At 39.7% G+C, this 27,658-nt stretch overlaps 1 protein-coding gene across 13 annotated transcripts in view; it reads left to right on the top strand.

Moving 5' to 3' along the window:
• ERC1 (ELKS/RAB6-interacting/CAST family member 1) overlaps positions 1–26,700 on the top strand; it is a 161,261-nt gene extending 134,561 nt beyond the window's left edge. For 10 of the 13 annotated variants that reach the window (XM_080971582.1, XM_080971589.1, XM_080971577.1 and 7 more), the window contains 3 exons: positions 1,267–1,368; positions 13,009–13,197; positions 19,982–26,700. In XM_080971582.1, coding sequence (XP_080827708.1) covers positions 1,267–1,368; positions 13,009–13,197; positions 19,982–20,119 — 429 coding nt within the window. In that variant the 3' untranslated portion in view covers positions 20,120–26,700. Of the gene's footprint in view, positions 1–1,266; positions 1,369–3,234; positions 3,302–13,008; positions 13,198–19,981 lie in introns of those variants that run through there. The other 3 variants (XM_080971581.1, XM_080971580.1, XM_080971578.1) reach the window with 1 other exon arrangement.
• The last annotated feature ends 958 nt before the right edge of the window (positions 26,701–27,658 follow it).

Genomic DNA, 27,658 nt, shown 5'->3' with positions numbered 1-27,658 from the left:
GCACTCGCACTGCACACAGGCTCCAGCCTGCCCAGCTCAGCGTCCAGTGGCTAGGAGCACAGCCGAGAGCAGCCACTTCCTCCTCCTTTCCACACTCCGCTGCTGTTGCTGCTGCATCCCGGTGCCGCCATGCCAGGGACGCGCAGGCAGCGCTGCCCCAACCGGCTCACGGCTGCTGCGTTGTCATGCTGCCCAAAGTGGAGGTAGAAGCCCTGGGACTCGCCAGGGTGAATGGGGAATGTGGGCAGATGCCGGAAAACATGCAGCCCCTTCCCACATCCAGTTAGCCACCTCCTTCCCCACCCCCACGTGCGCTCCTGAGTTCAACACCACTCCCTAGCAACTGCCATTTAGATGTGGCAGAGATCTTTACTCTCTGACATCAGATCTTAGTCCTAGGATTTGGTGTCCTGCCTCTTCATCCCGCCCCCACGTTCAGCCACTGTCCCTCCACCCAACAAACAAACAAACAAACACTTCCTGTCAGAAAACCCTGGACTTTATTCCTCCCACTTGGGGGGTTCTGGCCTGTTAGCAGCCTCTTGTCCTTATTAGCTGCCCTTTCCATTCTGCTTCCTCTTTGTGAAGTCATTCACCCTCCAGGGCTGCTTCTAGCCTTACATACATTTCAAATACCTTTTAAAAGTCTTAACATCTTGGTGACTTGTCACAAGGCCCACAAAAAAGGGATCCATCTCCATATGCTTATATTCTGTTTTGCTTATTTTATCTTTGAGCATCTTTTGTGTCGAACTGGAAAGAGTCTTAAAAGTTTGGAAGTTGTGGGGAATTGACTTAATAGAATACTAGGCCTTGGGTTGTATTTGTGTTCCTGATTCAATATTACTGTCATCTTTTTTAAAAAATTAAATAAAAAACAATATTACTGTCATCTTAAATTTTTTCCTGATCATACATTTATTACACGTTCTCTGTACCAACAAGTCTAAACCTACCTAATCCCACCAAGCAGGTTTCATCAATAAAGTGATAGGAAAGGTAATTTTAGTAGTAGTATTATAATACTACCATATTCTTATAGTTTAATATTTTATCAGTTACTTGCTTTTAGCAGATATGTCGAATGGCTTGTCCATATGAAAATGGTTTTTCCCTTAAATCACTTGAAATTGGAATTAGATATTATTTTATATGATTATCTGTATATAATAGGAAATTTATACTCTTGTTATATTTAATACATTGTGTAAATCTCTTTTATAAATAAAACCCTGAAAACTCAGTATTCTTATGTCTCTTTTGCAGACTCAAAATCGCATGAAATTGATGGCAGATAACTATGAGGATGATCACCTCAAATCGTCATCTCATTCCAACCAAACTAACCATAAACCCTCCCCAGATCAGGTAAGAACCCTGCTCTTTTTCTTTTTACAGTGATCCTCTACTGGTGTGTACTGATTTGTATATCTAAGACCAGAAGCAGCTTTTCCAAAAGGGAATTAAAAGAATTAGCTTGTTCTGATTTATGACATGGATTTCCTCGCTCTGGTATAAAATTGGAATTCCTGTTAGCAAATCATTAGATTTCATTATTTCAGAAGGACTGGTCTAGCAGAGGTTTGTTGGCATATCATTCCTAGTGTAACTCAAGTGAACAGTTATTTCAGATTGCTTCTTTCTATGGAGACCTGTGTGCTCAAATCTGTGGCCTTATTGCTTGTTTGTAAGGGTGGCTGCATCCATGCGAGGAAATCCCAGCCTGTGCGCTAAATGATCATAGGCTGTTCCTGTACATGCTCAATGAAGCTTGTCCTAAAAGAGAATCAATTTACCATTTCCTATGCACAATTTAACTTCAGATGTCGCTGGCTGAACTGAGACGTGCTTGGAAACTAACAAGATGCTTAGCAAAACCCATATTCAGTGCAAGAGGACCTCCTAACTAGAAAGCTCTCGCCAGTACTGCAGCATTCACCAACTTAGTTAGAAATAATAATAACCCTTATCTGGTTACCATCTAGCTTGATAAGGTGGATACCTCACACATCTGCACCCTCTTGTAATTCTAAAACCAGCATAGAGGTATCCCATTTATGACTATGTTGTGCAATGATTATGGGGAGAAATGAAAAATGTAAGTGTGTTGAAAAATGCTTGAAATTGCCCACTGATGCAAAAATTATACTTCAGCCACTTCCAAAGGTGATATTAAAGGGGAGGGGAGCTTAGGGAAGCTTGGTATGTTGTGTGTGCTTTCCTTTGAAGGACACAAAGAACAAAAACAAAGGAAAGGTCATTCATAATTTTTCTCTCCCCACCACTTTCTATCATTCTAAGCTTTAAAATTAGAATCCAAGGGTCATCTAGTCCAACCCCCTTCAATGCAGGAATCACAACTAAAGCATCCCTGACAGGTGGCCATCCAACCTCTGTTTAAAAACCACCAGGGAAGGAGAGTCCACCACCTTCTGAGGGAGTCAATTCCATTATTGAACAGCTCTTACTGTCAGAAATTTCTTCCTAACATTTAGTCAGAATCGCCTTTCTTATAACTTGAATCCATTGGTTCAGGTCCTAACCTCTGCAGCAGAGGAAAACAAGCTTGCTCCATCTTCCATGTGACAGCCCTTAAGATATTTAAGAAGGTATTTATTTCAAAGTACAGCCACCAAAGGAGTCATTGTATCCTGCTTTATTTATTTATTTGCCAAGGGGACGCATTTCTAAAACCTGCAGTAGGGAACTGAGAGTCTTGCCTGAAAGCCATTTGAGGCTATCAGTAGTTGGAAACTTTCAAGCTACTATTTGGAGATGTCAGACATAACATTTCTCATGATGGACCAGCATTGATGTTGCAGATTAAAACAATGCTCTGCAGTTCTGACTTTCCTGGGGAATAAAAGGATATTTGTTTTGCACACTGAAAGGAGGCGAAGGGGCATTTCCTTCATGTGAAATATGATTGCAGCAGAAAGTAGTGATCATATGAGATGAAGGCAAACTGTCAGATGTAGAGAAGTTCAGCCACAATTACCAATCAGATGTGCCTTCAGCATATTTTAATGTTCAGAAATTAACTAAATCACCTAAGAATACTTATAGTGATTCAGGGTATTTGAAGATAGCAGAGTAGAAGATATAAGGAATTAGTGGCTATTTTTTCTCCCACTAGAACGTTTTTCTTTTGTGTGGTTTAAATACTAATCGAGTCTTTATTTCATTCCCATGCTGCTCTGGGGCTTTTCCCCCTTGTCTTCTCTCAACCAATAGGATGAGGAGGAGGGTATTTGGGCATAGCCAATCAGATGCTCTTAGTTCAGCCATTTTGTTCAGAACGGTGAGAATCAGCTTTCTTTACCAGTAGAAAAGTTTCCCATGGTCACTCTTGCATCTTGCTTCTGTGTGATTCATGAGGTTTGGGTGTCTTTCCTTTCCCTTTCTAATGTGGCCTCTGCATGTAAATGTTTTCCTACTTATTTGTATTTTTTATTTTTTTTAATCTGTTAACTTGTTACTGTTTTGTGTCGTTGTGAGAATACACTCCCAGAGCATGTGGTTGGATTTATATGCAAGCAGCAGCATGATTCATGTTGTAAGAGGGAATGTCACCATTATACTTTAGCAGTACAGTTTAACCATGGTAGCTAATATTTGCAATTAGAAAAAACTTTTGCTGTAAAGCTGAACAATCCAGAGGTTCTCTTTTTAAAAGTAACAAATCACTCAAATCACTTTTCTGCAGGATTTGAGCACGATGAACCATGCTGCTGATATTGCTGCAAGATTGTTGGGTGCCCCCAGTTACCTACAATGTTTGATAAAGCAAATGAGGATTTGGAGAAGATTAATAGTAACTTAAGGGAAGAAATAGCTTTCCAACTTTTCTGCATTCTGCCTGATTTATTGTCTTGTTAAATATATTGTTGCATTGATCAGATCCTTCATTCTAAGTCAATTATGTAGGAAACCCACAGCAATTGTGATAGGGCCAAAGTTTTAATTTTACAACCTGAGAGTTGAATTGGCACTCCCTTTATTTGGGAGGGGGGGAATGATTTAATTCATGCTCATTAGTGATCTCATGCCCCTTTGGAGTCTTTCTTTGCCATGTCTTTGTGTTTGTGTATGGTGTTAAAACTATTCAACATGATGGTGAAGAGTAAGTATCATGCTGAAGAATGCCAGGGAGCTGGGTGAGCTGAGAGGTAAGTTAATGAGGGGGAAGAGGAATTAGCTTAGAAGGCAGGAGCAGTTCAGACTCATTTACATGGTAAAATGAAAATACTGTGGCAGATGTTGATTAAAGGAACTTCCATTTAAACACTGCATGTACAAAGAGGATAAAATTGAGGAAACATGTGTGCTTCTCTGTCAACAAAGTGTTCGCTCCTGTTACTTTGGAAGACAAGAACTGACACAACAGATAAAAGGGTAATGACATCACTGGGGCTTTAATGGTTGTTTGCAACTTATTTGCTGTGGTATAACTCTTACATTTGAAATCTTAATAAAAGAGGCAAAGGGTAGGACATGTGGATGCAAGAAAAAGGAGGAGAATATGAATATTGGAATGGACAAGAGAGAAGATGGACCATCAGATCCATTACTGAAGTGTGAAAGTTGAAATCTTTAGATCTTTATTATACTATACAAAGTGTGTTGTGCCTTTGCTATGTGTATTGTTTGTACAAAGAGTTTTGTCAATGGGCCCTTGTATTTGGTCAGCTTTCCAGTGCCTTGCTGTAGTCAGTATATAGTCAGTCACTAGGACAGATCAGGTCAAATGCTCTATAGTAGAAAGGACTTGCTCCGTCTGCCTGGGACACCCAAGGTGAGCTTCCTTACCTGTGGCTGCAAGTAGTTAATAAACCATGATGCTGTATCTTCAGTCCAGAGATAAATATGTACACCATAGGAGTCAAGTCAAACCTTACCATAATAGTTCCTGATGTACTTCCTATCTCAGGAGGAAGTACCAGCTGATGTTGAACGGCTGAGCCTGTACTAGTAAGAAACCCCTTAGCTCTTAGGTCCTGCAGAGGCCCATCTGGGGGTTGCAGTTCAATCCTGTCATCTCTCTTTGTGGTTACCATTTTTGTTATACTCCATGTGGGTAACTCATGTCCCAGATGTTCCCTGCCTAGGGCCTTGCCCTCCTTGCTCTTATGCCTAGTTATATTCCTACTTAGGGCCTTCATTCTTCCAACTTTTTCGCCCTCAACCACACAGAAGCCTCTTGCTCCCTTCAACAAGTCCCCCCAACCTCATTCTCCATACCAACCACTTAGGCTTGGTACCACCATTCAAAAAAATCAGAATTTACCTTTTATGTAATAATGCTCATTTAGTTATAGTCAACTAAAATTTCCTGGCACTTTGAAGTCTGAATGAACATGAAAAGCCCTTAACACAATGTGTTAAGTAAAAAGGGTTTTGGTTTTTTTAATTGAATTATGTCTATCACTCAAGGACAAGTTACAGGTAGGTAACCGTGTTGGTCTGCCATAGTCGAAACAAAAGAAAACAATTCCTTCCAGTAGCACCTTGGAGACCAACTAAGTTTGTTATTGGTATGAGCTTTCATGTGCATGCACACGAAAGCTCATACCAATAACAAACTTAGTTGGTCTCCAATTTGCTACTGGAAGGATTTTTTTAAATTTTGTTTCAACTCAAGGACAAGAACAAATAGTGTCGTCATCGTCCCCCCAAAATAATAATAACTAGCAGTATGTTCAGAGGTTTTGAGTCTTAATCCCAACACACTAATCTTGACTAATCTTTGCAAACTCAGGAAATTTAACAAAGCTTTTATTACTTGTATTTGGTCCATACCAATACAGTTGTAAAATGCAGCTCTCACCTTTACTATCTTACTCATCATAAGGGTCATCTTGTGGAAGAATAGGCACTGAAAGCCACCATGATCTTTGTGTGAAGAAAAAACTGAATAATAATTATCTCTATGGTAGTGAGCCTTAAATAAACTGAAAATGCAGTCTATTGGATTACTAAAAGGCATCATCATGAAAATTTTCCTGGAGACGTGCCATGCTCAAGGCTTCAGCCTTCTGACATCAAAATGAGGATCTTGCCAAAGACTTTGAAATTAATTCCATTTCACTCCCTAAATTCACTAGGAAGAAGTGGTGGTGGTTGTATACCTTCACATACCTTAATATGTCCATCCTCACTCTGTGGTTTTGTTTAAAAAAATGTTAAAACTATCGCTAACACAGAAAAAAGGCTTTAACACAGTATCTGACACATCTTAGAAGAACTGAGTCCCAGACTTTGTGGTTCATAACACATTGAACAATATGAAGCCACCTCATTACTGTCTTTTTTTTTTTTTAATGATATTTATTAAGAATTTTAAAATTACAGGAAAAACAAAATAGAAAAAGAAAGAGAAAAAACAAAAGAAAAACAAATACAAACAATACAAATTGATAAAAATCGAAATCGAAAAATAACAACAAAACACGTAACAGAGCACAATCAAAAAGCAAAAGTAAGCCTCAGAAATTTAAAAACAAATCCAATATTCTCAAATCCTTAACTTTCATTACCTTCTTTCATTGACCTCCTCACTCCTCCCTTTTTTTGTATCCTAGTTGTTAATTATCACAGCAAATCCTTTCCATTTTTCATAATACTCTGTCATTACATTACCTTAGTCTGTTTTAACCTTATCTTACTATAAAAAACCCTAAAACTTAAAACTTACATCTTATTTATACCAATTTCTCATAACCATAACATATTCTTACATAATTCTTTTAACATTTTTGCTAAAGTCAAATAATTTCGTTCCAACGTTTTTCTAACATTCATCAATTTTATAAAGCAATCCTAATAAAAAAAAATTTCAAATTTTCTTCCAATCTTCATCCAGCGTCTCTTCCTCCTGGTCCCGGGTTTTGTCAGTCCTTTCTATCCCATCAATCTGGCGCATTAACCTGGTAATCTTATGTCCGAGGCCTTTAAGTCTCTTCCATGTCCCTTCCGCGGCTCTTCTTCATATTTATACCTGTACTTTACTTTGTCTCCTGCTCCTTTCACTCGTGGGAACTCCAGCTTGACAGTGTCTTTGACCCTTCTCGACAAATCAGCCCCTTTTCCATAGTCCACACTAGACTCCATGTGGTATTTGAAAACATGTTTCAAAGTCCCTCCAGAATTAAGAGCCCCCACAACCCCAAACATCTCACGGCCCATTGCCAGACTTGGAAAGTCAAAACATCCCTGCATAGGGGGGTCTATCCAACCCCCCATTTCCAAACCAAACAAAACTCTATCTCTCCAAATCTGGCTTTTTCCAAGTTCATTTATCAAGTCCAACAACTCATGTTCCTGCTGGGCCACAACTCCCTCCATCTCTGGCACCCGAGGTTCAGCAACATCTTCTTTCCTCATCTGATCTGTCAGAGCACACTCCTGATTTGATTCCTGGGTGGGCTCTATATAGTTACCCACTACTTGTCCAAAATTTCCGATCGCAACAGTCATCGAGTCCGTCTTCTCATGTAGCTGTTCCAATAGGGCACTTGTTTTACAGAAAGCACGCACCAGAGCTTCTGAATACATTGTTCTGCAAGGTCAGAAGTCTGTTCCCACGATCGTAATCTGTTACAGCTGCAGAGCTCCCCGATTCAAATTTAGTAACAGTTTCACAGGCTCCCTCTAGGGGAAGAACTTCTATTTGTTCTTTTCTTTTAAAGGCAGATCTAGCAACAAAGTTTCCTTTTTCAGATATTTTGTCAATATTTGTTCCTTTAAAATGCGGAGGAGAACAATGGAATCACTATGTTTCTCTTCTTTTAACTATCTGTCAAAGACGTTTGTCTATGGTCAATGAGCTTCCCAAAGAACGTCAGTCCTGACACCCAGCTCCCAGGTTCAAGACGGTGGAAAATTACTTTTCTTTACACTCTTTTCTGCAGGTTTAAACAGTCCGGAAAAAATCCCCCCTCTTCTCCTGCTTTCGAAGAGGGTTCAACAATTTTAAATGATGAAAGTTAATCCTTTACAAACGATTTTCTGAACTCTAGTTTACCATGTCTTTGCTTTAATCTATCTACAAGAAACGGAAGGCTGACTTCCTGTTTAGACCTTCCCGTTTCAGTGCCAAATTGAGAAGAATTTCTTAGTCCAATTTTCCTTTCTACTCGCAGGTCGTTATTTAAACTCCAATTGTCCGAAATTAAGTTACCCACGGGTAATTGTTTTAAAAGCCAAATTGTCCCAGGAAAAAGGCAGTGCTCTCCGGCAACGGCTGTGCGGCTTCACTCCACGGAAGAAGCAGTTGACTCTCAGCACCGTGCCACTTGCCCCTCTTCGCTCCGGAGCCCGTAACGGGGTTCCTTTACGAGTTGGGGGGGCGCGAAAGGTGCCCGCCGAGTCCCTTGGTCACAGGCTTCATCCGCCTGTGATTTTTCAAAGGGTCCCCACTTCGCCGTAGCGGGAAGACCCGTTTTCCGCGGAGCTAGTCCCTCCGGATCAGAGGGAGTCAGCCATTACCGATGGCGCCACCCCGGAAGTCCGCCACCTCATTACTGTCATCAAGAGATTCCTCTCCTGCACTCATATCCAAAAATGACTTTGTTTAAAAGCCATATTAGTTTACTGCCAGTTTCCAAAACATTTTGACAGTGGAGAAAATGCTGACACATAAAAAACATTATATGTTCCCATGATCTGCCCTTCAGTCTGTATAGGGCAGTTCTCTTTTGCTTCACTTAGGCAGGTGCCAAACCACTTTTGAGATCAGGCCACTTTCAGAGAAGTGGAGCAAAAGGCAGGGGGCACGGTAACAGTAGTCTTGTTCTAGTCCCAGTTTAAATTTCAGTCATCTTGGAAATTCTTTAAAATTATGGTGTCTGAATTCAGCCAAGTGCACATTCAGTTTTCCATCTTCATCAAAGCATCTCAGTCATAAAACATTGTTCCACTGTTCTGAATTTGGTTGTGAAGATCAGAAACATTTTGTAAGTAGACTGCCAGTTGTGGCAGTTCTGTGATGTGGACAGATATCTATAGAAGAGTACGTTAATTCACATTCTTTTTTTAAAAAAAATAATGTGACGATATAATGCAAGCTTTTTCATAGTCTCTTTGGAAGCTGTTTCTGGGAGTGTCGATAGAGAAAGCAGTGTTCATTCTTTTGTATCTTTCCCCAGGTTTTTTGTTTTTTTCTCCCCCAAAGTTTGGCTAGTTCCCAAGGTGAAGGCGGTGAGCTCTGGAAATCATTAATCCATGGGATTTGTTCATGGTGTATTAAAATTTCAGAAAGAATTTGCTTTATAAATATGATTTCCTGATTGACTCTGGCAGAAATGAAACCAGAAGAGATGGGACTGTCAATGCAGCCAAAATTCCTTACAGTGGTTTCTGTTGAAACGTTATGGGCAGGGAGGAAAAGTCATCTGGGGAAGTGACTGTTGTTGGTTTTGAACCTCTTGTTGAGGTTCTGCAGTGGATTCTTCCAAAAGATTCAGAACTTGCAATGGAAATTGATCGTAGTTTTTAAGGATGTTCTTGTGTTTTCCTTTCCCCCTGTGAATAGGGAGAATCAATATAGCTATTAGAGATTCCTTTCCCAGGATCCATACCCAGTCCAGCCCACATTTTGACTGTTTGTACCAGGTGCTGGCACACAAGGGACAGATTGGGATTCTGTTGATATCCTGTTTTGACAGTTTATCTGCCTGGGCTGATGGAGACTGTCTCAGATTTGGAGTTGAGGGGCCCCTGGCTTGCTGTCTTGGGAACCTCAATATTCACATCAAGGTTTCCTGGTTTGAGACAGTGTAGGATTTTGACTGCCACAAAAGCCATCAGGCTATAACAAAATGCCGTTGGCACAACCAAAACTATGTGTTGACTAGGCAGAAATGTGGGTTTGATTGTAGGGGATTTTTCATCAAGTGGTGGTCAGACCACTTCATATTGAGGTTATGACTTTCAGCACCCATTTTCCTCTTTGGGGGTGGTTAGACCTATTAAGATAGTCTGCTGTCAGAAGCTTATGATGCCTGAAGGATTCCAGATTGCCATGGGAAGTTTATTGTTGCCATGACTGACACGCCTGTAGAAGTTTTGCTCACTCTTTGGGGTACAAAGAAATATCTGGTCACGTGCTTTTAATTAGTCTTAGTCTTTAACTGTATTGTTTTTATTCTTGTAGTGTATTTGAGTGATCTTTTTTCTTATGGAAGTTAGTCAAAGTGAAATTTTTGTTCCTCAATCCAACCTGCATTTTAATAGGGTTAATAAATACTACTAGTTGGCCCAGTGTTCAGCGTTGAAATGAAAATAACCATTTTGTATTGAGCCAACTTCTGTTTATGGTTTTTAAATAAATTCACTCGGTACATCGTGCCGATATTTTCAAATGCACTTACTATGTCATGTTTGACAGGTTTTATTGTGCTTTAAATGTGTTAAACTGGACATTGAATGAATACCATTAGCTTGGGCAAAGACAGGGATGGCCAGAACATCTCTTGTTAATAAAGAAAGGCTGTTTTAGAAAATATTCCCATACCTTGGATAAGCTCTAGAAAGCATTCAGGTTGCACAGAGTCTTGCAACCCAGCTCATCCGTCCTGTCCAGCTCTGCCTTTCTGCTTGGCAGGTGCTTTTTTGCATCCTCTTAAGATAAGCTCTGCAATTCCGGGAAGCACTGTGACTCTTGCTAAGTGGCCAGCTCAAATTAGATGTGGGAGAAACATAGAGATAAGCACGGTACTTACTGGTGGAGTTAATGCATCCCAAGGGAAAGAAATGAACTCCTCTGTGAGCTTTACTATTCTCCAAGAGGGCAGGATCAGCCCTTTACAAAATAAGCAGCAGTAATCAAATTAGGATGCTTTCAGCAAGTGGCTTATCCATGGATAAAATGATCTTGTTTCCAACTTAATGGGTCCTGTTCCCATAATTTAGATAGTTTATACTAAAGGAAAAGGGGTCAGTATCATCATACAGGACTAACATTATACAGTACAGAGTGGCATCAGAAAGGAATTAGTTCAGCAAGTATTCATATTCAGTTGGATAATGATAATGCTACTATTTCAAAGGATACTGTTGCAGTTTCCTTTCTACCTAAAGATGACCAGAAGACATGTCTACTGTACTGGAACATGCAGCCTTAACATACATAATCTTTTATAGGTATCTCTGTGGAAAGAATACTGTGTTCTCAACCAAACAATGCTTCATCCTAGTTCTACATTCTTGACCTTTGTTTCCCTATTTTAAAAGTGAATTCTAAATTTTATATCAACCCAAGAGGGGCCAACACTGGTCCCAGCCCTAATCTGATGTATGCTTTTTAGAATTTAGAACTGGTAAAAAGAATTATACAACTATCAAACCCATGACTGTAGAACTTTTCCAGTCAGCCACCCATTTGTATGAATTTTAGGTGTGCTAAATCATGTTTGAGGTAAATCAGCTGCTTCAAACAAAGGGAAAGGCATGTAATACATTTCTGGAGTGAAGGGTGAAGATTTTTCACTTCCTTCCCTTTCAGAGGTCAGGCTCCTTAAAATCCTGTGTCATGCAAAAATTACACATTTGTAACTGGGAAAAGATGGGCCTGGATGATAGGCAAAAACTGATGTGCATAGTGAAGGGATGATAAAGATTCTTGGGATAAGAATGACTTTTTGAATGCATTCTGTTGTAAACACAAGAAAATAAACATTACCAGACCACACCGTATATTGCTTTCAAGTTACCAGTTCCAGCACTCAAGTAAATTGAGAACTGCTGATATAGGGCTTCCATGGGGGGGGGGGGTGTTAAATTACAGGAGCTTTAACAATGGGTGTACAACAAAACACACTTGCATTTTGCAGCGAACTTTAAAGAAGAATGGTGTTGCTAATGAATTGTTTCTCCTTTGTAGTGTTCTTATCTTGCTGGGTGGGACATAGTTTTACTTATCAGTTATACTGCAGGCCTGCTAACTTGAGAGGTTTTTGAGAAATCTTGTAGGATAGCCAATATTACTACTATTGTCTGCAGCCAACCACAAGCATTGTGTCAATGAAAATTTATTTCCTTTCCATATTTTTGCCTATCAAGTCATCCTCAACATCTTTCCAGTCCTGTAGCCCTTACAGTCTTACAGCATTGCCTTTTTAATTTTAAATTCCCTGTAACAGAAGTAATATTCCATGCTGTTTCTTTTTACAGTGCTAAAATGTTAATCCTAATGTGCTATAAACAGGGTTCTACAGTCTTACTGGGGAAGGGATTTTGACACCACTAATCTGTAGCTTTCAGCTCCTCCTATTGCAGGACCATTAATCCATTCAAAGAGTGTTGGAAACATAGCAAAGGAGCCAGAACAGTTGTGTATGCAGGACAATGTTGAAAGTAGTCCCAGCACCTGTTTCTGTTGACTGGGAGATTATCACACTTCTATGTTCATTAGCAGAGTTAGAGGGTATGGTTGGAAAGATACCTTATGCCTGCTGACAAGCAGAAGGTGCAACCACAGATTTTGCCTGGATGTGAACATTTTGACAGCTAAAACTTCACCACAGGGAACCATTGCTGATGCAGGCCTTGTACCTTGTTTTTGTTGTTAGAGATTCTCTTTCTTATTCCTCAGTGTTTAATTGGTTGTAATCAACAGAATGTTCACACTCTCAATTTTCCATTCTCCAATTATTACTTTCAAATCCCTGTGCTCTTTTAGAAGGAAGCACATGATATAATTAAATAAATCTGCAAAACATTTTAAATTAGTATTTAAATGTATAGCAGAGAAACTTTTTTCTTGAAATCTGTTAATTTGCTTAGGGGGGCCCTTTCAAGTGAAACAAACAGAATTATATGCAACTCTTCTCATGACTGGATTCACACGTTCTCTTCTCATCTCCCCTACCCCACCATGCAATTTTTACGTAGAGAGAATTTGGTTACTCCTCTTAGCTTTCCTCCAGTTTTCTATGTTATAATTAAGTAAATGTCCCATTTGCTTACGTATTTGTCAGATTATGATTGACTTGCATTCTTTTATTTTAGGTAATCCAGCCCCTTTTAGACCTTGATCAGAATCGCAGCAAGTTGAAGTTGTATATTGGACATTTGACAGCCCTGTGCCATGACCGGGACCCCCTGATTCTCCGTGGACTCACTCCGCCTGCTTCCTACCACCAGGATGACAACCGTGCAGCTTGGGAGAAGGAGCTGCAGAAGATGACTCTGGAGCAGGTAAAGCAACTTCATATATATATATATATATATATATATATATATATATATATATTATACAATATGGGGCTATTTAGTTCAGATGATAAAGGGTGTATTAAATTGTACATGATGCAGAGAAAGTGGATAGAAGTACATTTTCTTCTTCTTCCATAGCACCAGAACCTGGGCTCATACAGTGAAGCTGAATGTCGGGAGGTTTGGGATGGACACTTGCTCATACAGTGTCCAGTTAGAAAATTAGCTTTCACAAGAAGCCACCAAACTGGACAGCTTTAAAAGGGGGCTTAAACAGATTCATGGAGGATAAGACTACCTGTGGCTACTAGCCATATATAGCCATACCAAGACATAATGTGTCTGAATGCCAGTCACTGGGTAACAGCAGCAGGAGGAGGGGCCTACTGTCCCCCTTGTCTTGTTTCTGGGCTTCCCATAGGTATATTGTTGGTCACTGTGGAAAATGGGATTCTGTAGTCTGATGTAGCAGGACTCCTCTTAAGTTCAGGCTTCCAGCAACCCTGTCATGCCTTCTTCTAGCATAGTATAAACTATGAAATTCAAGTTGGTCGTCTCATTCTCTCCTTCTGATTCTAGTTTTTCTTTTCCAAATGATATTTAATATTTTGTGGCTCCTGATAACTACTGATCACACTCAGTCCTCATTGGGATGTTGGGGGACTGTCACCTTTGAGAGGTTTGTTGGGGTTGGAATTATTATTTGCTTTGCACTTCTGCAGAACCTGAGGTTCCTGAAAGTATGTTAATGCTTCTTCTTGGTTCTTAGCTGCGCTCTTTTGGCTCCAATACTGCCGGTATGGGGACACCAAGTTCAGTATGAAGCAGATGAAAGCCTGTCTCTGATTTTTCCTAACACGTTTTGTCTTTTAACAAGACAATAATAACTTATTATTTCCCTCTTGTTGAAACATTTGGAATCTTTAAATTTTTCATTTTAGAATGCAGACTTCTAGTTGGTGTTTATATTTAAAGAATAGCACAGCAACAACGGAACAGCAACAATAGCAGTAAAAACTTGACACGTGGAAAATCATCAAGGCTGATTTACCCACTGAATTTTCAAGGTAGAAGTTTCTGCATCTCTGAACCAAAGAAAATGTAATGGTTTGATTCAGATGTAACGCTAAGCTATGATTTAATGTTGTATGCATGACCTTTGTAGACTCCTCCTTTCCCTCCTCCAGTGCAGCTCTAAGGAGAAGAGGGGAAACTTTCCCTTCTGTTTTCAGTTAACCACAGTTTAAAGTCCAAATCCTAAACTGGTAAATATTAGCTTATTTATTTAGCCACAGTTTGGATTTGGACATAACACTAAATTTTTGTTAGAGTTTTTAAAAAATGAAAATAAATGAAAGCTTCCAATCGCCACCTGCTGCACCAGAGGAGGGGAGGGGCATCTGATAAACATAATTTAGCATTATGTCTGAATGAGACAATCAAATGAAAATAAAAACACACACCCTGCTGTCTTCCAAGCTAGATACTGGAGATCTCTAGAATCTTGACTATTAAAGTGTTATGAGAAAATATCCCCTTGAATTATCTGGAATGAGATTTTGTATTTCTTTGCCTTGGTTACACACTAAGTATATTGGAGGGAATGGTGCTACAAAGATCGGGGCTGCTTTGAATATATTTTGCTTGACATAATGTTATAATGTTGTGCTTGACTACACTGCTTGAAATTTACTCTAATATCTACTAATTTTTTATAGCTGGTTGACCTGGAGTTGTGCTTGTGTTGTTTAAATGAAGCATAGTTATGCTCCTATATTGGTGCATAGGCTACAATCCAACAGAAATCTAGACATTCTTAAACTCACTGAGATTGGTGGATTTAAGCACACCTAGTTCTGTGTTGTTTGGATTGTGGCCAAAATGGCACAATTTCCTGATGTTTTTATGGATGAATGATTTGGAAAAGGTGGCCATTTGTTTGGGACTTGAAGTATGGACATAAGTCCTAAACTTAGCCACACACATAATGTACTTTGCTGCTAGAAATGTCATACTTTGATTTTTCTTTCTTCCTCCTCCTGATAATTGCTAGGCAACTAAGTATTTAGCTCACCAGGGAGCATAGATCTGATTTTTAAATTTCCTTTAGCAAGTTACAAACATGAAAGTCAATTTCTCCCCCACATTCTTTTTACTTTAACTCATTACCTTGAAGCTCCTGACCTGGTTTGGTACCTCTTCAGAGTTACTGTTTACACAAAGCTCTCATTATTCTAGCCCCTCATTTTGCTTACTAAAACAGCTGGAGTAGATTAAGTGCCTAGCCAAGAGTGCAAATGCACTGAAGTATTTGTCGTGTGTGTTTCTGTATTGCTCACATTGGAACAGACATATGTAAATAGATGTTTTACTTGTATACTTGGAAATAACATTTTATGTGCCCTCTTTCACATCATAATCATTGCCCAGTTTTCACTCTTCTCAGGCAAAGCACTGGTTTAATTCTGTTAATTCTTCCATTACTTATATCGTACAGCAAAATCTCTGTCCCATAGTATCTTCAGCCTTTCTACTAATACTCATTTCTATCCCAAACATTTACCCCTCTTCTTTGTGTAGTCATTCAATTTATCATCCTTTCCCTTGTCAGCCTGTGCAGTAGTACCTTTCATCAGTTCTTGCTGCTATCTTCATCAAAATTGAATTCCTTATCTAATTTTCTTCCACTCTGCCTCACTGGCTTTGTTTGCAACGAGATGAAATGCTTAAATCATTGTATCCAAATTAACCTGTTGTACATTTTACTGAAATTAAATTATTGTACCAAAGGAAATTTAACTAAGTTTATTTCATCCGTGAGCTTGAGACTTTTTCTTTCATGATTCACACTATTATATGCAAACCTGGAATATATCCAGTATTCGTGTACCACCAAAAAGGCATAAACTACTGGACATTAATTCGGTAAAGGTACCCCTGCCCGTACGGGCCAGTCTTGCCAGACTCTACGGTTGTGCGCTCATCTCACTCTATAGGCCGGGAGCCAGCGCTGTCCGCAGACACTTCCGGGTCACGTGGCCAGCGTGACGAAGCTGCATCTGGCGAGCCAGCACAGCACACAGAACACCGTTTACCTTCCCGCTAGTAAGCGGTCCCTATTTATCTACTTGCACCCGGAGGTGCTTTCAAACTGCTAGGTTGGCAGGCACTGGGACCGAACGACGGGAGCGCACCCCGCCACAGGGATTCGAACCGCCGACCATGCGATCGGCAAGTCCTAGGCGCTGAGGTTTTACCCACAGCGCCACCCGCGTCCCACATTAATTCTGTACCAACAGTAATAATCTGGTTTCTATAGCCTGGTGTGTTTTTGTTTCTCTCTCCCTCCCTCTACCTCTCTCTCTCTCTTACACACACACACATATCTTTCCTGGTTTTCATCTTTTCTGATGTTTGAACTTTTCTCCTTGCACTTTTAACTTTAAAACAATTAAAAAAAAAAAAAAAAGAGGGGGAAAGCACTTCAGCAGCCAAATTCCAAAAGGCCAATAGAAGCAAGTCCAGTAATCTGAAGGAAGAAAAGGTCTCTGAAGATAAATGTGTCTGAAATACAATCCCATGCATGAAGTGGATATCAGATTTGTTTCTGTCTTCACTTATTGATTTGAAATAGTCCATGCTGTCCTCTATTGAATCCCTGAGGCAAAAAGATCCCCCCATCAAATTGCACCCACAGCTGATTCCTTCTTACTTTTTTTTATTTAAATAACCAACTGTAATCAGCTGTCAGCACCCATGTGACAAAACATTGGGCTGAGAGGGAGTATTATCCTGTAAATTCCCCTGGATCTCTCAGAAGTTTTGTTTGTTTGTTTGTTTGTTTGTTACCACTTATAAACCACTTAATATTTTTAAAAATTGCAAGTGTTGCACTATCTAGAAACCAAGCAATATATCATTAAACAAAAACACAATCTACCACCATCCTACCATGGTTTCCTCATGAGTTGGGCTTCAATAATAGTTACGTTCTCAAATAGTTGAATTTCGTCACTGAGGGGAAATCATCGTAGGGAGAATTATGATTTTGCATGATTTTGTTTAGGAAAGGAGAACTGCTTCTCATTAAATGTTGACAAATGTTCAGACATGGGTATGATTCATAGACACAACGGTTTCTTCAAAAAGTAATTACAATATTCACATCTGTCTCTAAGGAAATACCTCTGTATAGCAAGACTCCCAATCCATCTCTGGGTTTTGAGTCTCTCCTCAAAGGTAACAGTAATATGTTATAGAGCTTGACATTATATTTTCATGCCTCCTCAGACACAGATGTGGCTCATAAGAATATTCCCCTCACTTCATGGTTACATTTCTAGGGAGGGACAGATCTTTCCCTGTTCACTAATGCTTCTGTGTGTGACTTTTGCCCCATATCCCATTCTTCCTGTCTTGAGATTTCTCATGGAGAATTTATATAATTAATTTCTGAAATAGCACATGCACAGGTTTCCCCTTAGTGCAGATTTCTATTGGTTCAGATTAGTCCTCCACCCCATTCAGTTTGCCTTTGAATACTATATTACATTTGTACACTTACAGGAGATCATTTTTCTCTTTAAATATATATTACCAAGTTGCACAAATGTCTTGTTCCTGTTGTAGCAGCAGTAAGCAGTGAGTTCAGGATTGGTTGCTTTTCTTCCTAGGAGGGGGAAATGGGGGAGGTATTGATGGTGGATCGTTGCTGCTGGTCTTAAATGCTTACATGGCTTATATTCATGTAAAAGTCTCCAATGCTTTTTACTCAAAAAGGGGGATGGGGGAGCTGTCTGACCTGTGTGATAACGTTGCTGTAATTATTAAGATACATTAATAAATTGCACAATCATGGGAGAGGTGCAGTGGATAATTAGCTTGTCACCATTAATTCATCTGGCTTCCGTCTCTTAGATGCTATTTTGTGCTTGTCTTTGGTTGGAGGATCTCTGCATTCTAGCATTAAAAAGTAGATCCCACAATCCTGAAGTCAGTCCACTCTGCTTTAAAGTACACAGTACTTGCATACCAATTTATAATAAAATGCATACCATGCTTGTGGAAGATAACAGAGATATTGGGGGTTGAGATCAGAAATTGTTTGCAGGATTTTAAATGGCCAGCCACAGGATAGCCTGTTTATGTATATAATAGATGTAAATATATGATAATTGTTTTAATTCTATTAATGTTTAATTGTTTTTAATTACTGTTCCCCCCCGTGTTTTTAGTTGTTTTTATTTTATTTGTAAGCTGCCTTACAAATAAGGGAGGGGAAATAGTGGAGTATAAATAAATATATAATATATTATTTTTAAAATATGCACTGAGCCTTAGGAAACAGCAGTATTGGTGCAGGGGGAGCCCCTTTGGCTACTTTTAGTTAAGATGCATTACAATTAAGCATTATGCTGACCATTTTTTGACTTCTTTTGAAATATGGGTTTAGAGAAGAATGCCGCTTAATCTGTTGAAGATACCTTGGGTTAACTACCCACCAAAAGTGCACAGAGTGCCACCGTCCTATGCAGTATGAAGATGTCACATAGATCACAGCTATGCTGCTTGCTTGAAACAATGTGGTTTCTTTTTTCCTGTGATATATGCTAAGAACCTGTCAGCACCTATACTTTCAAATTACCTCTTAACTATCTCTTGTCCTTAGTCATTTACACAAACCAGCATACGTGGAATTCTCATCATAGCTTGGAGTGGGGAAGGAAACCAGGGCTCTCAGTCATGTCCCCCCAGACTATTGGTAGACTCAGGTGGAATCTAGACACATATAAAAAATGCTGTGAAAATGCTTTTTTTCAAAAAACATTTTGAAAACTATATCGAATTTGCCATGAGCTCACCATCGCCATTTAGTTCACATTTGTATAATACACTTAAAACATTTGCAGCTATATAGCTGAGTCCTCTGTAGATTTACACATGCAAACATCTCATCATTCTTCCCTCAAATGTTGAAAGCTACCTTTTTGTTCTCTTTACTTGCATCTTATCTAGCACACATTTGGAATCTGCACATGGCAATTTTCTTTCTGGCAGGATTGTTTGTATTGAATTAAAATTGCAGAGTGAGGTTAACTACTACCTTTTAAAAATAAATTGCCTAGGAGATGGTAGTGGCCATACAGTAATGTGGTAGGAACTAGGAACCCAAGGATGTTTTGAGAAGATAACTTTTTGTGGGCAATACGTTAAGAACTTTTCCCTTTATACATTGGGGTTTTTTTCCCCTTTTAATCCTCCTCTCCATCCCTCTACACCTCTCCAATTTTCTTTTGCTTCATAATTTATCATCAAGGTCTACTCAGACATGCAAAGGGATGATGAAAACTAGGTGGTTTTTTCGTAGTGCTGTAAATCAGCTTGTGGACCTTATTGTGGAAAGGTACGGTAAAAAGGAGGGGATGCTTGTTTATGCATTAATAAATGTCTTTTCAAATGTTCTAAAACATTCCATCCAAGGTGCCCCTACAGGTGCAATTGCTCCGAGCAAAAAAAATGTTATTCAGCAACTATGCCATCCATTTTTTTATCTCCTGTGTGCTTACATGTATCTTCACTGGAAAGCAACACCTGTCAATATGGTTGCCCCAGGCCAGGCATTATATTTTGCGTGTGGTTGTGTCTATAGGGATCCCCTGTTTGGTGTACATTTGGAGGACAGACTAAGGACTAATTGCTGGTGTGACATTTTAATACACAAACATGTGTTTACTTAATTCTGTCCTTTTTCTTTTCTTTTTTGCAGCTTCACAATGAGCTGGAAAAAGGTGAGAGGGACAGTGCAGAGCTACAAGAGTTTGCCAATGCCATTCTACAGCAGATAGCCGATCACTGCCCTGACATCCTGGAGCAAGTTGTCAATGCACTTGAAGAGTCATCATGACCGAAGCCAGTGCTAGCCCCCTAGCAGCAGCATGCCTGGGGGCCAAGCCCGGTCAGTCCAAGGAGTCATGAGGATGCAGAAGTGTGTGAAAGTGGGGAGGGGGAGAAAACAAAAACTTTTGGTGCACCTTTTTATAAAAAGAAACAAATGAACCTATCTCCGCTCTTCCAGTTTATAGATACTGATTCATGTCTGCATTCATCCTCTCACTGCCTTTCTTCTTTGGAATATGCCTCCCAGTTACTTTTCCTGTTGGCTTTGGGATACGTCTGCTGAGAAATTTACTGAGTTCAGTAAGCATGGAAGTGGCAATATATTGGACACAGGTAGTTCTGGTGATCCTTGAAGTGGTGGCAGGAGAACACTTGCCTTGATTTTATTTTTTTTCAGTTAGTAGAAATCTTTGGCCTACCTTCCTTTATGGGGGAAGTTGAGTGTGTTCTGATAGCGGCCCACAGTTGGCCAGCATTGATTTAGCTAGCTCAAGGTATGCTGCCTATGTCTGCACAGGAGTTTAATCCTAAAAGCAGAAGCTGTTACAAGGAGATTGTGGGTGGTGAGGAGAATCCCTTGTTCTCTTTGGTAACTTCAATTGAGTAAGAATGGGAAACATGTTTTCTCTGGTTTTCTGCCTATTGCAAGCCTTGTTTTTGTTTACCAAAATAGCTATGAAATGCATGTGGCTGTTGGGGAAGGGTCCTCTTACCTGAAAACCTGGAGAGCCACTGCCAGTCAACACTACTAAGCTAGATGGCAGCTTCCTGTGTTTCCTTTAGCCAAGTTTCTTGCTCTTCTGGCAAATTTTAGTACCTTTTCTACATAGCTTTGCATTCTCATGTGAAGGGTGCTCTCTTTATGCATTACTTCTCATTTTATCTATTTCTGATTTCTTAGGGGTTTACTTTATAAGCTATGCCCAGCTCCAAGAGTACTAGATATGGTCGCCCCTACTGCTGTATCTTCTATAATACTCACCAAAGATTGAGTAAACCCAAAATAGTTTCTCTAAATGGCATCCTCTTAACGTCTCCAAATTCACAGGCTCATAAATAGGAATCTGGCTATTCACGTGTTTTGCACTAATTGTGAAAATACAGTTTTAATCCGGGCAACATTTTATGCATAGTGTCATTCTTCAGGCATTCACAAGAATAGAATTCTGGTATCAGGTTATTTCTTCCTGAGAGGAACTGTTTTTGATGTTTATTCTTGCAGATTTCAGGATTAATAGAACCTTTTGGAGCAAACATAGAAGAAAGAGTTAGGATTCTGAACTTAAAGAAATAAGAGAAAAGATCACTGTTCCTTACAAAGCTTTCCTAACTCGTTTACCTCTATAATGATTGCCCGAGTCACCATGCTTGGCTTTTCCAGCTTAAGCAATTTACACATGGATAGGCCCATGCATTCAAAGTTTAGAAAGCAGACACTCTCTCAAAGCCTTTTTCTTTTCCCCTTCAACAGTATCCCCACTCCACCAGTGCAACTTTCCAATTTGGCAACCCAGACCATAAGACATTATTTTCTATATAGCAAGGAATAATTTTCTATAAAGTTACTGTTCAGTCATTACCATCTTCAACCCATGGACACTGAACCAGCCCCAGTATCCCCAATCAGGAGCCTCTCTGACTGAATCAAGAGTCCTCTAGGCACTCTATGAATCCTTTATTACTACTTTTTATACACATAGTTTCTGCCTTTGAAAACGAAAGGATTCAGTCACTTCTTCAAGATGCTCTATTTCTTCCTTTCATTCTCATACAGGAGAAGGAACCTGGGGATACCTCAGAAAGGAGATATAGTATGAATAAGATTGGTTTGGAATGGCAAACAGTGTTTCTCATGTGGATTTTCTGATGAGGAATTCACATTGCTATCTTAGTTAGCACCTTCAGGACTTTGGAGATCTGGAATGGTAGTTTTAGAGCTGATGGCATTAATAGCCTGAGGCTGATGCTTTTTCTCAGAAAGGCGGGCGGGGGAGAGACTTGAATGTTCTCAAGGTTGAAATTGCCTTTACCGGAAGGCATGTAGACAGTGACTGTACATACCATTGAGCCATGCCTCATACCAGAACCGCGCCTTTGCCCCCATTGTTTTGAGTCAGCACATTTTGATAGGAGCTGTTGTTTTGAAATCTCCCTTATAGCCTTTTCTTCTTCATCCCTAATTACTCACTGTAGGGATTTAATGCTGCCTGTAAAACCATCTCAGCCTTCAGGCCTAACATCTTCCCACCACCACCACTCCCAGGCTATCCTATTAAGTTATATGGCCGCGTCTCCAGCTGCCCTTGTTCCCTGCTGTAAAACAATCCACTCTCTCTGTGGGGGAAGCTATGGAATTTTCCTTATCAGCGGTTGAAATGACTTCTGCTTGTAAACCTCTTACTCAGATGCTCTTTGATAGTGGCTTTGGGGGCAGGGGTGTTGCTGAAATTTCGGGAGTGGAGATGGAGATAGTTGCTTGTGGTTGATACTTCATCCCCATGTGCTTCTGGCACTGTGCATAAATCGCAGTTCTCCATGCTAGTATTTTTGGAGCCTTTAACTCAGCTGCCACCATGTGGCTGTGCTACTACAGACACAGGAGCTGCTTAAGCAGAGAGATGCCATTCCCAAGGCAGTGTGTACAGGGCCCACCAAAATGAAATTGGGATAAAGCCCATTGTTTACACTCCACTCTACTCACAGCATGTGCTCCAGGGGAGGAGGGGATTTGTGAAACAGAGCCAGTTCCCACACTGGCCATTTGGTTTCTGTCACCCAGCAGCACACCTGCTGTTTGAACCCCTCCCTCTCCAAGCCCAAGTCTGGAGTATGCATCTCTTTCAACTCCTCTCTTATCCCACCACCAAGCACACAACTTTCCCACCCCATTCCATGAGCTCAGAGTCCTGTCACCCTAATGCCTGATCTAAGCTCCCAGTAAAAAAAATGATCTAATCCCTCAGTAAAGTACTGAGAGAGAGAAAGAGAGAGAACAAACAAGATCTTATCTTGGAACAATGACCTGACTTTATCAGCAGTGTGCCATTGCAGATAATCTCCTTGATGCCATTGGGATAGAGGTCCTGTCTCTCTGCATTTCTCTAGGAACTGTGGAGCCTTAAATGCAAGGTGTTGGCCATGAATTGTTGTTGAACCTGGCCTGCTTCAACTTGCTTCCTTTAACAGAAGAGTGCAAGATAGTTGACTGCCTTGTGGATCTGGTTAACATTGTTAACGTTTTATGAGATATAAAATGCACAGATCCAAAAGGGTTATATGCGGCAATCTGACTGCCACTACGCTATCACAGCTCTGAAAGATTTTTGTATCTACCATATCTGAAATGAGTGAGATCTACCACTTGTGTTCAGAAAATACAGCTCTGGACAGCTGTGCTAGAAACGTATCCTCACCTTCCTTGTTATTCAGTCCAGCTTTCAGAAATAGCCTCTTATCAGGGGATTCTAAAATCTCTTGTTTTACACTAGCAATGGCCATATACTTTTGTTGCCGGGTTATAACAAGGCTTGGTTGTATTTAAGAAATGTGGTGTTGCTTTTTCGAGCTATAAAGATGCTAATATGTAAAAGGTGGTTATAAACTTCAGGAACCCCCTATAGAGGGAGTAGTGGAGCAGTTTGTCTTAAATTTGGTGCAGTTATTAAAACTCCCTGGACAATCCAGGTAATTTCTTGACATCCTAATTGGACTGCTTAATGCTCCCAAGGAATCCAGATTCTGCTTCCAATCCTATCAAATCCAGGTGTTTAAAAATAATAAAATAAATGGCACTTCAGACTCTGAATTGTACAGTGACACTAGCTACTAATGTTCAAAGAACTAATAAGAGACACATCTTAGTGAAATGTCTTTTTCATGTTTGGGGTCTGCTATGATGATTGCCTTTTGATATTGCTTTCACTTTAAAAATATGCCAAACTCTAAAAATCCAAAACCGAACGAAATGGTTAGAGTGTCTGCTATCATATACCAGTGTATATGGGTCTTCTCAGTGTATTTTAGAAGATCACTGTGAAATATGTAGTATGGGAGTTTTAGGCATCTGTTTTTCTCTATTCTAACATTCAGGGAGCATTCTGTTTTGGAAAATTCTTATATCTGAAACACTAAGTTAATGGAACACTGATTTCCTCCTATCTCACACCTCTGTGCTAGCAACCTAGCATGGGTTTGTGCAGTGACCTGGGTGAAAATGTCAAAACAGTTGGAGCTAGAAGGTGCTACTTCAGAGAACTAAGCAGTAATAGTCATGGAAAACAGGAAGTTCTTGATTTAATAACACTGCCCCTAGTGGTGGGAGTGGAATTGGGAAGTCAGGCAATTGGTGGCTGAGAGCTGCCAGAATTGACAAGACAAAACTCTTCTCATGCCAATCACTCAGTCTTGTCAGTGCAGCAGGTGCTGTTTTTATAATACAATATTTTTTAACTTTTTTCCATTTGTAGAGGAAAGCCGTTATCCTTCTGAACAAAATGGCTGTGTCTGTTGACCTTTTTTAAAAAAGAAAATAAAAGCATTTCCAAACTTTTTAGTGTCAAAAGCGTAAACATAAGAATACTGACTTTTTTCAGTGTGTGTGGCGAGTGCTGTAACCCTGTCATCATTGGTATTTCCCCTTTCCTTTTTCAGGGGTATATTTTTTATTTTTTATTTTCCTGTTTTGTTCTCTGCTTGTCAATTATTGTCTGTGTGGTCCTCTGGCTGGGACAATTACCGACAATGTGTGTCTGTTGTCCAGTTTTAAATAAAAAAAAAGATAGAAGTAGAAATGAAAAAAGTTGTGTATTAAAAATATAAAAAATTAAATGTGTCATCCAAAGGAATTCAAAATATGAAAAGGCAAAGTTCTGGACAACTCCTCCCAGTTTTATAAGGAAATGGATTTTTTAGGATCAAGGTACCTTTCAATTGCCTTTGACAGACCAAGGAAGACCAAACCAGTGTGGCCTTCTTAGCAATGTTATTAACTCCTGATTTTATCCCTCTCCCAATACTGTAATGTATGGATGACCTTTCAAAAACAGGAAGGGGCAGCATTAGAAACTACTTTTTCCATTGATATCTCTGGGGCTTTAATACTGCAAATTTAAATAGAAGGGATGCATTGCAGCATTTTTGCACACTCTTTTAGTCTCTATTTTTTACACACAAACTACTTAGTATTTCTTAATGCACCTTCATTTATGTCAGTCCCAGTTTATTTGTGTGTGGTTATTTTGTATGTACCCACTTTTGAAAATGTGCATTCAGAATCTTACAACAAAGGGCTTGCCATTCTTTTCTGCACCAGTGGGATGGAAACTTTTGAATCTACTTTTAAAGGGTATGGCCAACATAAATCTGCATATCATAAATACTGTTGCTACTAGCCATATCTTAATTTATTTTACATGAATGTACCTTTTTTAAAAATCCTGGTAAATTTGGGGGATATCAGTAACCCTTTCAGTTTCAGGTTAGCAATGTTCCTGTGCTGCTGTCTATTTAATTCATTGTCCATTGCTGCAGCAGAAGTCAAAGTTGAGAATGCTGGGATACATTTTTGTTAATATGGGATATAAATATTAAGCCAAGCTTAATTGATATTCTTCCTTTAATTTGTTTTTTAGCCTTCTTTCATGGCTAAATCATTTCTCTCAATCATTTTAACCTGGTAAACCTGGGTTTCCCAAACTTGGGTCTCCAGCTGTTTTTGGACTACAACTCTTATAATCCCTAGCTAGCAGGACCAGTGGTCAGAGATGATGGAAAATGTAGTCCAAAACAGCTGGAAGCCAAAGTTTGGGAAACCCTGCTGAGTGAACCCAGGATTTGGCTTAATACTGGTTTCAGTGGGCACCTCCTAAATACAAATAGTTCACAGGTGTTGCTTTGCTCAGCTAGTCTTCTGTCCTTCAGTGATATTTGGTATGCTAGATCTAAGCATATTTATGCATATCAAAAGTTCGTGTTCTTCTTTAGGTTCCATGTAAGTAAATGGAGTTGTATCCAGAAGACGCTATTATCAACTGGCATGAGTTAAAGCTGATGTAACATCATGTTCATTCATCCCTGCCAGGACAGTATTGCTACTTCCCTCTCATTTACCTCGTGCTGAATTTAGATCACCAGGATCCGTTTTAACAAATTTTTTGTGAAGGCAGCACAGCGGGCTGTCAAAGGGAGTGAAAAATTGTAGGATGTCCCCAACACACACACACACATACAACCCTCTCACACATACACTACAGAAAGTGATCTTTTACTACTTGGAAAGTGATGTGTTGCACTTTAACAGAGGAGGAGATGAGCTTTGCATATATAGTCTGGCATACTTTGAGTTCCTTCTGGAAGGAGCAGCAGCGGGAGATAATAGATGTCTGTGATGCAAGTGCGCACGCTGCCTTCAACTTGTATGTGTTTTATTGATGGAGTCATGTTACTGACAGGATAATGAATTGCAAAGAAATTGTGTTATATATTCAACTTTGCCTTGATAATATAAACACTTTTGTTCAGTTTTTTTCTTTCCTTTTTTTTTATTCACAAACTAAGTTCATGAGGAAATTATAAAATTATTTAAAAATGGTGCTGTCTGCTTGTTGTTTTTAATTGCCTTTTAATCTTCCTCTTGCCACACTTCCTTCTGTACCCTCGTGTGTAGTGGCTACACTGACTCCAAAGGATAAGATCATAAGAAGAGCCTGCTGGATATGTAGCCCAGCATCCTGTTCTCACAGCGGTCAGCCAGATACCAATCGAAGCCCGCATTCAGGACATGAACACAACAGCACTCTCCTTCTGATGCCCAGCAACTGGTGTGTAGAGGCATATTGCCTCCAGCAGGGAGATAGAGCATAGTTGGCACAGGTAGTAGCTGTTGATAACCTTATTGGTTAATTTGTCTTGTCTAATCCAAGGATGTGTTGTGTTTCTATGGAACTGTCAAAGGAGGGAATTGCAGCATTTGAGGACATGAACATCTCTCTTGGTACTGTCACAGTTGTCACATGACACATATGTAAAGTTCTTCTGGTTCACCATAGAGCTCCATAATTATTTTTCTTCCTTTTTTGATGCTGGTTGGACCTCTACTTCCCTGTCCCCATATCTAGAAAGGTCCCAAGGTACTTTTTCCCCTTTTAGTACAATGAAAGAGATGCTCAGGATGGCATATCCAGTATACATGCATATCTACAGAAGTATATAAAGGTTTTGTTTTCTTTCACTGTACTCGCAACCACCCATGCTACGATGCCCTGCCATGTGGTGCAAAGCGTCCTGCTCTTCTCCCACCTCGCCCTCAAAAAAACACAAAAAAAATATCTCCAGCAATGTTCTGCCATTTCAGGTTCATTTCTTCTTATTTTTAAATTCATTCTACTTTGATTATTGTGCATTTCACATCTTTGCATTCAAGGAAATTGCATAAGGGCTTTGTTTTGTTTTTTTCAGATTCAGTAAACCAGAAAATTATTATGTCCTGGTCTAAATAATTTCTCCATTCATTTAAATTGTAAGAAAAAGTAGCTGATTTTAAGAAAAG

Source organism: Podarcis pityusensis, assembly GCF_964106645.2.
Source record: "Podarcis pityusensis genome assembly, chromosome: 10".
Taxonomy (NCBI): domain Eukaryota; kingdom Metazoa; phylum Chordata; class Lepidosauria; order Squamata; family Lacertidae; genus Podarcis; species Podarcis pityusensis.
This window is presented reverse-complemented; position numbering and strand designations above follow the sequence as displayed.